A 15,629-nucleotide genomic window follows, 5' to 3' on the forward strand; every position below is an offset into this window, starting at 1 on the left:
TCCGCGCACGTGCACCCGGTGTATGCACCGAGTTTAGGCCCCCTGCCTTGTCAGGGCCCGGCCATGCCAGGTGTAGCAGGCCTCTCGGATCTAACCGAGACCTCTTGCAGCCCTCCCCACTCCTCACGTCCACTCTAGCCTTCCCGTTTCAAGGCCCATTCAGACCTGGCCTCTGACAGCCCCACCCCTGTTAAAGCCTTCACCAGGCCTAGGCTTAGCGCCTCCAGAGCCCTTGGGTACTAGCCCTTGCCGGTTCTCACCACGCTCATGCCCAGCCTGTATGAGGCATAGGCTTCGCCCCTTCCAGCTCTCTGATTACACTTGTTCGGGTAGTAGGCAGCGCGATCTTTCCAGCTGGGTCATCAATTAGGTTTAGACTCACCCGCTCAAGCCCTGGGTACTGCCCCATCTCAGCCATCACTCTTCAAGCCCCTCTTCCTTTGTCCTTGGCCCCCGAAGCTGCTTATAGGGACTCTGTCCCTGACTGCAGGCCTGGTGTGAGGGGCCTGAGCCGTAGCTTGGGGGGAAGGGAGAAGACGCCCCCCGCTCGACAGCTTCTCTGGAACATGGAGGGTGGCGCTGGGCCAGCCAGCACACAGTTCCTGAACTGTCACTCTAGAGGTTCCGGCCTCTTGGCGCCCAGAAATCCCTTTCAGTCCCATGTCTTCAAGTCATTCGAGAGGGCACTTTGAGGCTGCAGCTGGGCAGAAAGGGCTGGAGGTCATGGTGAGAGCTGAGGGTAAAGGAAAGGAGCTGATGGGATTGCCGAATCACCCTATCTCCACCTCCTGGGGGGAAAGCCAGCTCCCTGTCAGAAGTAGTGCCCCGAAGAGAGCCCAGATGTTCCTGTCCCCCATTTTACAGCACCCTGGCTCTCCCCACAGCCCCTGACTGGCCTGGTATCCCTTTAGCTCTTTTTCTGGATCTCCTCACCCAACAGTGGGGGCTAGGACCACAGGTCACTGGCCGCCTCCCCAGTCCTTCCCCACCCCGCCCAGCCCTGCCAGCCAGAGGCCCCTGTGACATTTCCCACCTCCTCCCCTCTCTCCTGTTCTCCCACACTTTCCTTGTCTCCCCACCTCTTGGTCTCTCTCTCTCTTCCCTTCCTTCTGCCTCAAAATCCTTGACCTTTCTTGGTGTCTTCTCCCCACTGCTCTTCCCCTGTGTCTTCTCTAACATCTCTTCTCTGTGTCTCTCCATATTTCTCTTTTCTGGCCTTTCCTTGGTCTTTCCACCCTATCCTCACCAACACCACCTCTTGGATTCCCAATCTCCCTTTCCTCCTTCTTCCACCTTCCCTCCCACCCCATTCTCCCCAATCTCCTTTTCTCCCACCGCCTCCTCTCCTCACAATATTCCTTGTTTTTGTCTCCCTCCATCCTGCTCTCTGTTCTGCCCATCCTCTTCTGTCTCCCTCTCCCATACCTCCTCTCTCTGTGTCTCTCCCCACCCCCCACCCTTCATGGCCCCGTGCCCCGCTCCCCACCCTCTCAGCCAAAGCCTACAGCCCGGAGTTTTACTTCGACACCCCCAACCCCACCCGCAGCCACAAGCTGTCCAAGAACTACTCCTACGTGCTGCAGTGGACCCAGAGGGAGCCTGACGCTGTTGACCCCGTGCTCAACTACAGACTCAGTGTCCGCCAGGTGGGCTGAGGGGGACAGGGGCCCAGGTGCAGGCTGGCCCTGGGAGTGCTTGTCAAGCCAGGGGAAGGGGTTGAAGACACATTGACCCTCTTATAGAAGGCTCTTCTGAGCCTGAGCCACAGTGTTCTGGACACAGCAGCGGGAGCTAGGAGGCTCTAGGGACTTATCCCCGCTGAACCAGTGCTCTGTGCACGGCCCTGGGAATTAGGCAGGAGTCTGCTGGGTTCATGTAGGGGAAGGGAGCAGAGCCATTTCTGCTCACAAAACACAGAGTCTGCTCTTACATCAGAAGCTTAAAGCAGGAGCTTAAGTCTCACCCACAGGGTGTCTAGGATGCAGGGCCAGAGCCACCCTGCTGGTCTTGTGTCCAGTCTCGTTCCATGCGGTTCCACCCAGCTAAGGGGTAGTTGGGTGGAGGGTAAGAGTGTGACCCTGGGGCAGACTGCCCAAGCTAAACATCAGTTCTGTATTAATTTGGGCAGGCTACATCTGTTTGGCCTCAGTTTCTTCATTTATAAAATGGGGGTAGCTGTAATATTCCACCTGATAGGGCTGTTATCTTGAGGATTAAACAAGTTAATAATCACATTGCATTTGGCGCAGTACCTAGCACACATTAATTGTTCAATACTTGTTCATGTGTGTGCTCAGTCGTGTCTGACTCTTGCGACCCCAGGTACTGTAGCCCACCAGGCTCCTCTGTCCATGGGATTCTCCAGGCAAGAATACTAGAGTAGGTTGCCATTTCTTCCTCCCAACCCAGGGATTGAATATCTCTTATATCTCATGCACCGGCAGGTGCATTCTTTACCATTGCCCCAAGACAGCCTGGGAGGAGGGGCATGGAAGGGGTGACTGCTCTGTCTTACAGATGAGGAAACTGAGGGCCCGGCTTCCTAGTTAGTCCTTTGCTCTTTCTGCTCCTCAATGCTGCCCCTGCAGTCACACCAGGGTCTGGGCAGGTGCTCAGGTGGAGGGCACGGCCTGTTGGGCATCTGGGACTCCCTGTATCTACAGTTGAATCAGCACAACGTCCTGGTGAAGGCCATCCCGGTGCGGCGTGTGGAGAAGGGGCAGCTGCTGGAGTACATCCTGACCGACCTCCGAGTGCCCCACAGCTACGAGGTCCGCCTCACGCCCTACACCACTTTTGGGGCTGGAGATATGGCCTCCCGCATCATCCACTACACGGAGCGTAGGTGGTGGTGGCGGCGGTGGCGGTGGGATAGGTGGGCCCATCTCATGCTCAGGGGACCCCTCCATATTTCCCGCATGGTTCCTGAGCTTGGGGTTCCCCAATCTCCAGTGTCCTACTCTGTTACTGCAGGCCAGGTGCCTCTGGCCCCCAGTCCTGCTCTGGGGACCCTGTTTCCTGGTCCTAAGCCCAGGCACCCTCTGCACAGCCCCACACCTTGGTTCTGACTTGGTTTTCCTGCTTGCTTTCTCAGCCATCAGCTCTCCAAATTTGTCAGGTGAGATACCCCTGCCTACTTCTCCTTACCTTTAGGGTCACAAAGGTTCCCCTGGAGGGGGGGAAGGGACCCCCAAGAGATACCCAGAGAGAAAATAGCGTGGAGGCCCGCCATTGGCAGGAGAAACAGGAGGGAGCAGGGCTGGGCTTGGAGATATTTGCATCCGGGATTTATTTTGGGGCTTAAAGGCTTGAAGGGAGGGTGGAGTCAAGAGGACATCTCTAACTCAGGGTCTTTTGTCCTCACTCAGCACCGTTCACTGTCCCCAGAAGAAAAATGGAAAGATCAGGTTAATCCACCTTCTCTGTTCCCTGGGGCAGGGGTCCTTAATCTGAGATCCATGGACTGACTGCCCCCCAAATGATCAGGGTGGGCCCATGAAACTGGAAACTGGAAGGGCCTACAAGTACTTCTTTATTTTCCCTAACTTCTCAAAGAAATTTAACATCCCCTTCAATGATGCATGTAGGAATATGGTGTAATCATTACCTGATTGACTTTGTCACCAGTGGAAATCCAGTGTTTTTACATCACCTAAAAGTTGTTGCAGCTATCTGTAAACATCATTTCCATTCATTAGTATTTCAAAACTACAGTACTTAGACCTAACAGTAGATCTTGTGATTTAGTTAGATAATAGCCCACTTATTATTATATCATGCATTTGTTTTTTGATGACCGTATTTCAGCATAATATGATTTCCTTTGTAATGCTATGCTTTTCATTTTATGCACCTAAATAATCTGCGATGGGGTCCTTAACTTCATTAGACGTCAGAAAGGTTTGTGGCACCAAAAAGGTTAAGAAGTCCTGTTCCGGGAACAGATGTGTCAGGGGCCCTGTTGCCTGGTTTCTGGAGCCTTGGGATCCTGGGCCCACTACTTGGATGTTTGGGAGCTGCCTCAGGGGTGACCAGGAAGTTAAAACTGGATGAGGGGACCTGAGCAGGCTGACCTTCTTTGTCTTACTCCCTCCCCACCCTGCCCTAACTGCAGACAACACCTGCCACTTTGAAGATGAGAAGATCTGTGGCTACACCCAGGACCTGACAGACAATTTTGACTGGACCCGGCAGAATGCTCTCACCCAGAACCCCAAGCGCTCCCCCAACACTGGTCCCCCCACTGACATAAGTGGCACTCCTGAGGGTGAGGAGATGGCCTGCTGCTCCGAATGGAGGGACGCTTCAGGGAGGGGTCTAGCGCTGGGGAGCCCCAGTCTGAGGGGAGGCACAGCCCTGCCTCAGAGAGCCCCAGTCTAAGGGGAGACACAGCCCTGCCGCAGGGAGCCCCAGGTTGAGGGGAACCCCAGTCTGAGGGGAGAAGCAGCCCTGCCCTCAGGGAGCCCCAGTCTGAGAGGAGACACAGCCCCTCTTCAGGGAGCTCCAGTCTGAGGGGAGACGCAGCCCTGCCTCAGGGAGCCCCAATCTGAGGGGAGACGCAGCCCTGCCTTAGGGAGCCCCAGTCTGAGGGGAGACACAGCCCTGACTCAGGGAACGCCACTCTGAGGGGAGATACAGCCCCTCCTCAGGGAGCCCCAGTCTGAGGGGAGACGCAGTCCTGCCTCAGGGAACGCCACTCTGAGGGGAGATACAGCCCCTCCTCAGGGAGCCCCAGTCTGAGGGGAGACGCAGCCCTGCCTCAGGGAGCCCCAATCTGAGGGGAGACACAGCCCTGCCTTAGGGAGCCCCAGTCTGAGGGGAGACACAGCCCTGACTCAGGGAACGCCACTCTGAGGGGAGATACAGCCCCTCCTCAGGGAGCCCCAGTCTGAGGGGAGACGCAGCCCTGCCTCAGGGAACGCCACTCTGAGGGGAGATACAGCCCCTCCTCAGGGAGCCCCAGTCTGAGGGGAGACGCAGCCCTGCCTCAGGGAGCACCAATCTGAGGGGAGACGCAGCCCTGCCTTAGGGAGTGCCAGTCTGAGGGGAGACACAGCCCTGCCTTAGGGAGCCCCAATCTGAGGGGAGCCCCAGTCTGAGGGGAGACACAACCCTGCCTCAGGGAGCCCCAGTCTGAGGGGAGACACAGCCCCTCCTCAGGGAGCCCCAGTCTGAGGGGAGACACAGCCCTGCATCAGGGAGCGCCAATCTGAGGGGACACACAGCCCTGCCTCAGGGAGCGCCAAGCTGAGGGGAGACACAGCCTTACCTCTGGGAGCTCCACTCTGAGGGGAGACACAGCCTTGCCCTCAGGGAGTTCCAGTCTGAGGGGAGACACAGCCCTGCCCTCAGGGAGCCCCAGTCTGAGGGGAGACGCAGCCCTGCCTCAGGGAGCGCCAGTCTGAGGGGAGACGCAGCCCCGCCTCAGGGAGAACCAGTCTTAGGGGAGACGCAGCCCTGACTCAGGGAGTGCCAATCTGAGGGGAGACACAGCCCTGCCTCAGGGAGCCCCAGTCTGAGGGGAACCCCAGTCTGAGGGGAGACACAGCCCTGCCTCACGGAGCGCCAGTCTGAGGGGAACCCCAGTCTGAGGGGAGACACAGCCCTGCCTCACGGAGTGCCAGTCTGAGGGGAGACTTAGCCCTGCCTCAGGGAGCCCCAGTCTGAGGGGAGACACAGCCCTGCCTCAGGGAGCCCCAGTCTGAGGGGAACCCCAGTCTGAGGGGAGACACAGCCCTGCCTCAGGGAGCCCCAGTCTGAGGGGAGACACAGCCCTTCCCTCAGGGAGCCCCAGTCTGAGAGGAGACACAGCCCCTCTTCAGGGAGCGCCAGTCTGAGGGGAGAAACAGCCCAGCCTCAGGGAGCACCAATCTGACAGGAGACGCAGCCCTGCCTCAGGGAGCGCCAAGCTGAGGGGAGACACAGCCTTACCTCTGTGAGCTCCACTCTGAGGGGAGTCACAGCCTTGCCCTCAAGGAGTGCCAGTCTGAGGAGAGACACAGCCCTGCCTTAGGGAGCCCCAATGTGAGGGGAGCCCCAGTCTGAGGGGAGACGCAGCCCTGCCTTAGGGAGCCCCAATCTGAGGGGAGCCCCAGTCTGAGGGGAGACACAGCCTTGCCTCAGGGAGCCCCAGTCTGAGGGGAGACACAGCCCTGCCTCAGGGAGCGCCAGTCTGAGGGGAAACACAGCCCTGCCTTAGGGAGCCCCAATCTGAGGGGAGACGCAGCCCTGCCTAGGGAGTGCCAGTCTGAGGGGAGACACAGCCTTACCTCTGAGAGCCCCACTCTGAGGGGAGACACAGCCTTGCCCTCAGGGAGCCCCATTCTGAGGGGAGACGCAGCCCTGCCTTAGGGAGTGCCAGTCTGAGGGGACACACAACCCTGCCTCAGGGAGCGCCCGTCTGAGGGGAGACACAGCCCTGCATCAGGGAGCCCCAGTCTGAGGGGAGACACAGCCCTGCCCTCAGGGAGCCCCAGTCTGAGGGGAGACACAGCCCTGCCTCAGGGAGCGCCAGTCTGAGGGGAGACGCAGCCCCTCCTCAGGGAGCCCCAGTCTGTGGGGGGACACAGCCCTGCCCTCAGGGAGCCCCAGTCTGTGGGGGGACATGCTCCTAACCTACTAGAAGACTAGGAAGAAGAGAAGCAGCCAGAAAGCTAAGAACTCACAAGTCCTGGCCCAGACTCCTGTGCTGTGCTGAGGCAGGGAGGACAGATTGAGGTGGTGTGAGGCACCTGGGATTCAGATAGGTGATAGAAGGGCAGAAAGGAGTCAGGTGGAAAGGGTGCTGGGAAGGCTGAGGAGGAGAGTGTTGGTACATCTCCCCTTCTCTGAAGGCTACTACATGTTCATTGAGACGTCAAGGCCCCGGGAGCTGGGGGACCGTGCGAGGTTGGTGAGTCCCCTGTACAACGCCAGCGCCAAGTTCTACTGTGTCTCCTTCTTCTATCACATGTATGGAAAGCACATCGGTGAGTCGAAGGACCGGGGAACCTGCCCAAGTGAGTGCTGCTGCTGGGAGGGGGCAGTGGTCCACCGGAAGCTGGGGACTGGTCTGCCTAAGGCCTGGGCTTCCCAACTCGGCCAGATCACAGGGAGTGTGATTGTAGGGAGTGTGATTGTAGAGAGTGTGAGCAGAATCTGGGCAAGAGGAAGGTCCAGAGAACCAGCTTGTCTGAGGTTTTGAGATAATCAAGTCTTCCTGAGTCTGCAGAGAAAATGGCTTCAGCAGGATGAGGTGGAAGTCTTAGAGGGGATGGAGAAGTCACCTAAGAGGCTGCATATACTGAGTGCCTGCCAGGTGACTTTCTGGATGCTCTGCATCTGTGGTCTTATTAACACTCAAAGCCACTGAGTGAGTGAGGTATTACCATATAAACCAGAGAGGTTAAGCATATGCCCAAGATCACACAGCAGCCCAATTCTGCTGACTCTCCCAAGCCCTAACCACAGGGTTGGAAGGGAGCTGATTTGTGAGCAGCAAGGAGAAGTCCTATTTCTTATGCACAACGGTGAACCCAAGGAGTGTGCCCTTCGGGAAGAGACGGCTCTGGTAGGAACGTCACATTAGTCAGTGAACTTGCCCGTTCAGCCATCACCTTCCGGCGTCCTGCTCTGTGCCTGGCTTCGCGTGCTTCAGAGAACAGGATGGACAGGTTCCTCATCCTCTTGGCACCTCCAGTCAAGTGGGAGAGACATGAAATAACTTGTTGCACCAGGTAGAATTTAGCGACCACTGTGATGTGTGTCTGCAACAGCAGGACGGGGGTCGATGCAGCTGATAACAGGGAGACTTGACTGACTCTGGGGACCTGATTATGGAAGACTGCTGAGGAAGTGACAATTTTCATTTTCATTTTGTTTGTTTACATATTTACGGGAAAGGTAATGTCTTTTGCACAAGTCAAAAGGTACATAATGAGAGCCCCGTTCCCATCCCAGTCCTCCTGCCACCTTGAGTGCCTCTCCAGAGGCAATCAAGGTACTAGATTTGAGGGGGGCGGCACACTTCCAGAAATGCTTTATGTGTATAGAAGCCAGTACACATGTATTCTCTTTCCCCACATTTTATATACAGTGTTGTGTGCCTTGCTTTTCCCTCAAAACTGTACCTCTTAACGATCATGCCCTAAGAGGTCACAGAAATCTTCACTGTTCTTCTTGGCTTCACAGCAGGGGAAGTGACTTTAACCAAGTGTAGACCTAAAGGCTCATTGTGAGGTGTCCACAGCTGGAGCAATGGGTCAGGCTAAACTGATGAACCAGAATAAGGGGGATGGGACCTTCTGCAGCCGCTGGAGCCCTCCAGGCTCTCTGCACAAGCCAGTTCATTCGTGACTGAGTCTGGACTTCTTGAGAAGCTTCCTGTGAGATAGGTGGGGGTGGGGATGAGCAGGACCACATTGCCCATCTAGAGTAACCAGTTCAAACCAATCCTGGTTTGCCCCAGCCTTTCCTACCTTTAGCACTAGAAGTCCCACATCCCAGGCAAACCAGGACAGGTGGTCATTTTGTCTTCAGCTCAGGAGGAGCACAGGGAACCCAGCTGGCAAGAAGAGCATGTTGGATACAGGAAGGCCCTGGGAGATTAAGCTTTAAGAGCTGGGGTGCCTGGGAGCAGAGAAAGCCCTGAGGGAGCTGTCTGTGTTCCAGAGCTTGCTAGGTGTCCCCCAGTAGGTGGGACAAACACCAGTCATTGAAAACTTCTGGGAGGCAGACCTGAATTCCACCTGAGGAAGATGCTATAAGCACCAGATCTGCCCAGCAAAGGAGTCCACTATTCTGTCCCTGGGTAGGAGGAGCATCTAGCAGGGGTGCTGTGGAGGGGACCCCTGTGCCAGGTAATGTTACTCCCCTGCTCAGCCCTCTTCCCTCACTGTCTTCTCCAGGCCTCCCACACCTGGTCCGCCCCTGCCTGCTTCTCTGATCTCATTTTCTGCTGCTCTCCCGTGACTCCACTCAGCTCAAGCACACTGATCTCCTTGCTTTTCTTTTATATTTGAGGCAGGTTCTTTCGTGCCTTAGAGGCCTTTACTTGTGATGTTTTCCCTGACCTGGAATGTTCTTCCCCCATCATTCAGGTCTCCTTGGAGAGGTCCCTGACAGCCCCACGTAAAACACTTTTTCATCCCTTTCCTGTATTATATTCTTTATTGTGGTTTCCACCCAAAGAGCATAAGCTCCAGGAGGCAGGGTTCTTTGTCTTATTCATGGATGTGTCCCTGGTGTCTAGAACAGAGCCTGCTCAATTAGGTGAAAGAGTGAATGAAAGGGAGGTAGTGGAGCCTGGACTTGATGACCCCTGAGGTAACTTCTAACTCTGAGATGCTATGAAAGTCCGTTTTCAGTCCTGATGACAGTCATAGAAAGTTCTTCATTGAGCATTCAAATACTGAGAGCAGGTAGCAGTTTGATGGGGGCTTTCCCTGTGGAATCAAATGAGAGAAGATGAGAATCCCAGTAACTACCACTCCACAGAGTGGGAGTGCTCTGGGCAAGGGGAGCTACAGTTTAAGGTCTCATAATTCACAAGTAGCACAGAGGGCTCCCACCTCCAGCCTGGGAAGAATTCCTGGAAGAGGTGGTGTTTCAGAAAGACCTTGAAGCACAAAAAGAATTTGATCAGGGGAACATAGTAGGGGAGGGCATCTCAAGCAGTGGGAACAGACCCTGGCAAAACCCAGGGTCTGCAAAGCTGGACTATGTCCAGGCTGCAGACTGTAGCTCAGTTCAGCTCTGGAGGTGACAAAGAAGAACAGTGAGCAGGCGGCCTTAGGGCTCTGGCTGACCCTGTGAAAGGCTGTCAGGAAGAGGGGAGATCTTGGAGCTGGTGGAATGACCAGGGAAGGGGGCAGAACTTCAGTTTTGGTTTGAGCAGTGAAAAGGTGGGGTTCTCCCATTTGAGTCCTTGGAACAGGGTGGTGAAGGAGGAAGGAAAGGTTTGAAGATTGAGGCTAGACCCTGGGGATTCGGGGATTGGGATAGGAGAAAAATCTCCAAGAAGAGGGGAGAGGGAGTTCCCCTTGGGGGCTGGTGAGAAGCCCAAAAGGCACTGCGGCTTGGGCCCTGCCTATGCCAGTGTGGCTCCTCCCGGCCCTCTGGGTGCTGGCTGCAGCCCTCTGAGGGCCCCGTCTGCTGGCAAGGGTCCCCACAGGCCTGGGATCTTTGGGGTGTTCTTCCCCCAGGCCCGGGCCTGCTGCTGGGGTGGGGTGGGCATTTCCTGCTGTCCTGGTCCCTCCTCTCCCTGCCCCTCCCACCCCACCTGGCAGCTCCGGGCACCAGCTGTCCCCAGACCTTGTGTCTCGCTGGCTCTCCTTGGTCCAAGCCAACTCCTTTGCTCTCAGGCAGGTAACATTTGGTGGCCCTCCCCCACCGGGGGTCTGTCTATCTGGTGTCACAGATGGTGTGGTATTGTCTGTGGGCAGTGCCATGAAAATGCCAGGCACCAGGTGCCACCTAAGATTGATTCCCCTTCCCTCCGAGCCAGGTCTTCATGTCACAGGGGGCTCGAGATAGGCTGGCAGCACCAGTGAAGGGGCACCCCCTTGTCTGGGTGCTCCTTTCCAAGGCTGGATCCACTCTTCCTTTTTCCATTGCCTGTCAGCACCTCCACAATTCCAGGCCCCTGGGTCTGTGGGCAGAGGGGCTCAGCACCCCCTAGGTTAATACCTTCAAAATTTCACATTTTACCACAGCTATGTAGCACATACACTAATATTTTTCTTTAAGTCACCTCCTTTTTTCTTAGCTTTGTCCTAAGCATCAATATTAGAGAAGTTGTGGATTTGAAGCGCTCACTTTATTCACCTCTTAAAACATAAGTATTACATTTTTATTGAGGTATAATTGACATTATATTAGTTCCAGATGTACAACATAATGATTTGACATTTGTGTATATTGCAAAATAATTGCTACAATAAGTCTAGTTAATATCCATCACCAGAATATTTTTTCCTTACGATGAGAACTTTTAAGATCTACTCTCTTGGCAACTTTCAAATATGCAATACAGTATTAGTAACTGTAGTCACCATTACATTACATCCCCAGGACTTACTTTATAATTGGAAGTTCAACCCTTTTTAGTTTCTTCACCCATTTCACCCACCTGCCACCCTTCAAGTGTTACATTTTTAAACTTGATTCCTGTACCTTCAGGGGATTCACTGGTGGTGCTAGTGGTAAAGAACCCACCTGCCAATCCAGGAGACATAAGAGACGTGGGTTCGATTGCTGTGTTGGGAAGATCCTCTGGAGAAGGTAATGGCAACCCACTCCAGTATTCTTGTCTGGCAAATCCCCACAGACAGAGGAGCCTGGCAGGCTACAGTCTATGGGGTTGCAAAGAGTCAGACATGACTGAAGCAACTCAGCATAGCATAATGACTGGTATCTACCATTATATCGACAGAGGAGTCCTTGGGGTTGCAAAGAATCAGACACAACTGAAGCAACTTAGCACACACTTACCTCCAGAAATCATTGCAGTAGCATCGTGTACCACCAAGTGTGTGCACTGTGTGCTTTGGGAATCTTGCTTTGTGTTCAGACTTGGGCCCCAGTGTCCTAGGACAACTCTCCTGCCTAAGGAGGAAGGGTTGGGGGTGTGTGTGGGTATGTTCCAGGGTGGGGGGGAATTACTGATTAGGAAGTAAGGGAAGTCATGAGAGAAACTTTGCCAATTGTCCTGATGAATGGAAGCCCTGCCACTGTCCTCTCTCTGTCCCATGCTGAGGTCCCCTCTGGGATGACAGGATGCTGACCAGTCTGCAGTGGGGAGAAGGTCCCGTCCAGCGGGGGCAGTGCTGCGGGCCCTGGTAGGGAGTCGAGGGTGGTGAATGGGGAAAGCTGAGAGTGGCCCCTCACTGCCACCTCTCCTCACGCCCGACACAGGCTCCCTCAACCTCCTGGTGCGGTCCCGGAGCAAAGGGGCCCTGGACACGCACGCTTGGTCCCTCAGCGGCAATAAGGGCAACGTGTGGCAGCAGGCGCATGTGCCCATCAACCCGAGTGGGCCCTTCCAGGTGAGTCGCCTGGGCCCGCCTCTGCTTACAGCTCTCCCGGCCTGGGGCAGGCTCCCGGGAGCTGAGGAGGGAAGCATGCAGGGATGGGGGGACCTTCCTGGGAGACGGAGGGTAAAGGCTGGGAGCAGAACCTCCCTCACCACGCTCCCTGCTCTCTGATCCCACCCCAGATTATTTTTGAGGGTGTCCGAGGCTCAGGCTACCTGGGGGATATCGCCATAGATGACGTCACCCTGAAGAAGGGGGAGTGTCCCAGGAAGCAGATGGATCCCAATAAAGGTGCAGGGCAGAAAGTGGGTGGGGGGTACCTTTGTCAGGGGAGTTGTTGTTGGTGCCTGAATTGGGGTTCCCAGTGGCGGGGTGATGGGGTGCATGTGTTGGTAGCTGTGGAAACAGGTGCTGGTGTGTTTGGTACCCACCTCGGGCCCCACCCTGGTTCAGGCTGTGGGCTGCATGGACAGTGAGACGACCAGACCCTCCTGTGAACTAAGCTTACGGTAGCAGCATCTGTGTCTGGGAACGTCTCTCTGTATGTATATGTGTGTGTCCAAGTGTGAACCTGTACCCCTTCCCACATTGGGGCCCAGGTGTTTGCAATAATACCACTTCGAGGTTACCAAGAAATTACTACATACCAGGCAAGGTGCAGACACCTGTGTATGTACTTGTCTCATTCATTCCTCACCACAGTCCTCTGGAGTGGCTCTTCCACTCATTTTATTTTTATTTTTACTTTATTTATTTTTATCATTCCCCATTTTCTTTTCTGTCTTTGGCCACACCACAAGGCATGTGGGATCCCTAGTTTCCCAACCAGGGATCGAACCCCTGCCTCCTGCAGTGGAAGCATGGAGTCTGATCCGCTGGGTGACCAGGAAAGTTCCCTGTTAGACTCATTTTATAGATGAGGAAGCTGAGGCCCCTGAGGTCGAATGAATTGCTCTGTGTCTTCCTTAGTGAGCCACAGGCCAGGATTTGGATCCAGCAGGCAGAGTTAACCCCACCTCACATCTAGCAAGTGTGTCTATGTGTACAGAGCGGGGCAGAGGAACGACCCTCACATGGCTTGCCCCCCTGCCTGCTCCTCCCTGGCCCTGCCGAGCTGACCAGAGCCCCGGCCTGTGTCCCTTCTCTCTCCCGTCACAGTGGTGGTGATGCCGGGCAGTGGAGCCCCCCGCCAGCCCCTCCCACAGCTCTGGGGGCCTGTGGCCACCTTCCTCTTGGCGTTGCAGAGATGATGAGAGCTGCGTGGCCCGCCCCCACCCCGCCCCCCCGGCACACCAAAGTGTCCGCATCGTACCAAAGACTGACCCCACGCCAGCCGGGGTGCCCAGGGGCAGGGCCGCCAGCCCAGGAGGGGGCCGGCGTCGGCCGTGAGGAGGAGCAGAGAACAAGGACAAAGGCCCAGCACTGAGGCCCCGGAGACGGTTGTTCGACACACGCACACACCCACACACCCACACTCACACACACACAGATATATTAAAGCACAAGTTTCTATCCAACCTGCCAGCACCTTCTTTACTGCAGAGACAGGGGACTCGCCTGAATGACGCCCGCCCCCCAGGGACCTCGGCGCCACGTGGTCCTTATTGGGGCTGCAGCCGCAGCGTGTTTCTGCCCTTCCCCTGGCCCCAACTCCAGGCTCAGCTCAGCCAAGTGGCTTCCCCAGCAGGAGCCAGAAGGGGAGCGGGCATAGGAGCTCTGCCCTGGGCGGGACTCTCGGACTCCCTGGGATGGAGGAGGCCAGGGTCGGAGGGGCCCCGAGGAACTCTGTGAGCTGTGTGGACTACACGCAAGATGAGGCACTAGCTGCATGGAACCCTGTTCCCAGAGTGAAGGCCAGACGCCGGAGAGCCCAGGTCACCCCCAGCGCCTGGCCCATTCACTCCTGGGGTGTCATATCCATGCCCTCCCGCACCACCACCACTGTGCCCCCTTTGAAGGGAGCCGGTGCAGGGTCTTGGGCCTGGGCAGTCTGAGGACTGAACCCTCCCCACCTTCCCCTCCCACTGCACCCCCACCCCACAAGCAGCTGGCTTCCTGAGAGCACAGCCCCCACCCTGGTCACGGGCCTAACCTCAGCCTCCCCCCGCCAGCCCCCGCTGCATCCCCAGGAGCCAGGGGAGGGGTGGTGGCCAAGCCATTTTCTGGGCTGAGGTTTAACTTTGAGAGGAGCAGGGAAGTCCTGCCTTTATGATTTCATGCCTGCATGTCGGGCGCTGATTTAGGGGTAGAGTGAATCTTCTCTGTTTCTTATATCCCTGCCGTGAAGGGGTGTTTTGGGCGGGGTGTGTAGGGGGCTTCCCTGTCCTCCTCCACCGCAAAGCAGGGTCTGGCTGTCTCTTCCTTCTCCACCCAGGGTCAGTGAAGGAGCAGGGTTTGTCAATAGCCTGAGGGGACAGTTGCTGGTCACCATATTCCCTGGGAGTTGAGGCTCATGCCCCCAAACTGAAAAAAGGCTCCGTGCCCTTGCTTGAGTTGGGGGACTGAGATGGGCATGAGGGGACCTAGACCTCCCCCTCACCGTCACCCCTGAGCCCCGCTCCCAGCTGTCCATGGGGCAGAAGAGGCCCAGCCCTTTCCAGGGTGGACTGTTATGCATGTGTGCGTGTGGCCGTGTGTGCATGTGTGTGCACATGTGAGCACGTATGGACCCATCTGTTGTCTGGGTATCACTGTGGTGGGTACATCTCTGGCAGGAGTGTGTGCAAATATACATCTGTGTGTGCAGTTATCTGTATGTGAGGCTAGGTCTCACCCCACTCTGTGAGTGCCTCCGGATGTCAGCACGTCCGTCGTTATGAAGGAATGCTTCTGGAGCGTTGGCCAGGTATGCCACTTTAGCCTTATTGTGTAGTCTTGAGCGCCCTGCCGCCACCGGAAGTTCTACCTTTTATCCCCGACGGGAGACAAAGCTTACAGATGACCCTGTGGAAATGAAGGCCACTTTGGTGGAGGAGTCACGGGGCTCCTCCTGGAGCATTTGGTGGGAACAGCTGCAGATGAGAGGCAGCACTGCAATGCCAGGAGGCAGGCAGGAAACCAAAGCAAACGTGCCCATCTCTTCTCTGCCAGACCTGAGTTATCATCATCACCAACAGCGGGTGGGTGGTCAGGCCAGGGCTGGAGTGGAGTCTCCTGATACCCGACCAGCACGGCTGCCTTCCTGGCTCCGCCAAGGCCTGTCCTAGATGAGTGTCTCCAGGTTCCCAGAGCATGCTTCCATCACGTCTCTGGGTGTTGTTTAATGGTCCCATCTGTGCAGGGTCTGCTGCCCCAACTAGACTGTGAGCTCCTCCTCTGAGCCTTCCAGCCGTCCCCCGACCCATCCCCACCTCATACCCAGCACAAGTCGGCCTGTTACGGAAATCTCTCAGCTTTGCCCAGTGGGATGGATTATAGAAATTGGTGGTTCCCGGCCTGGCTGCAGAATAGAGTCATCAGAGGGTCTTTTAGGAATCGCCAATGCTCAGGGCCCCCTCCAGAGTGCCAATTTAATTGGACTGGAGTACAGCCTGGCATCAGGAATGTTTAAAAGCTCCTCAGGAGAACCCGAGAGTGGGGACCACTGACCTATCCCCTGCCAGCTGCCTCCTCCTGCCC

General features: G+C 56.1%; 1 protein-coding gene across 6 annotated transcripts in view; it reads left to right on the forward strand.

Annotated features, from left to right (window-relative positions):
- The window catches only part of MDGA1 (MAM domain containing glycosylphosphatidylinositol anchor 1), a 76,783-nt gene extending 63,255 nt beyond the window's left edge, over positions 1 to 13,528 (forward strand). For 3 of the 6 annotated variants that reach the window (XM_044930527.2, XM_006079824.4, XM_044930550.2), the window contains 8 exons: positions 1,495 to 1,646; positions 2,664 to 2,841; positions 3,095 to 3,118; positions 4,115 to 4,267; positions 6,834 to 6,968; positions 11,893 to 12,023; positions 12,194 to 12,302; positions 13,170 to 13,528. In XM_044930527.2, coding sequence (XP_044786462.2) covers positions 1,495 to 1,646; positions 2,664 to 2,841; positions 3,095 to 3,118; positions 4,115 to 4,267; positions 6,834 to 6,968; positions 11,893 to 12,023; positions 12,194 to 12,302; positions 13,170 to 13,261 — 974 coding nt within the window. In that variant the 3' untranslated portion in view covers positions 13,262 to 13,528. Of the gene's footprint in view, positions 1 to 1,494; positions 1,647 to 2,663; positions 2,842 to 3,094; positions 3,119 to 4,114; positions 4,268 to 6,833; positions 6,969 to 11,892; positions 12,024 to 12,193; positions 12,303 to 13,169 lie in introns of those variants that run through there. The other 3 variants (XM_044930533.2, XM_044930541.2, XR_006545713.2) reach the window with 2 other exon arrangements.
- Positions 13,529 to 15,629: the final 2,101 nt, after the last annotated feature.

The sequence above is a fragment of the Bubalus bubalis genome, chromosome 2, assembly GCF_019923935.1.
Source record: "Bubalus bubalis isolate 160015118507 breed Murrah chromosome 2, NDDB_SH_1, whole genome shotgun sequence".
Lineage (NCBI taxonomy): Eukaryota > Metazoa > Chordata > Mammalia > Artiodactyla > Bovidae > Bubalus > Bubalus bubalis.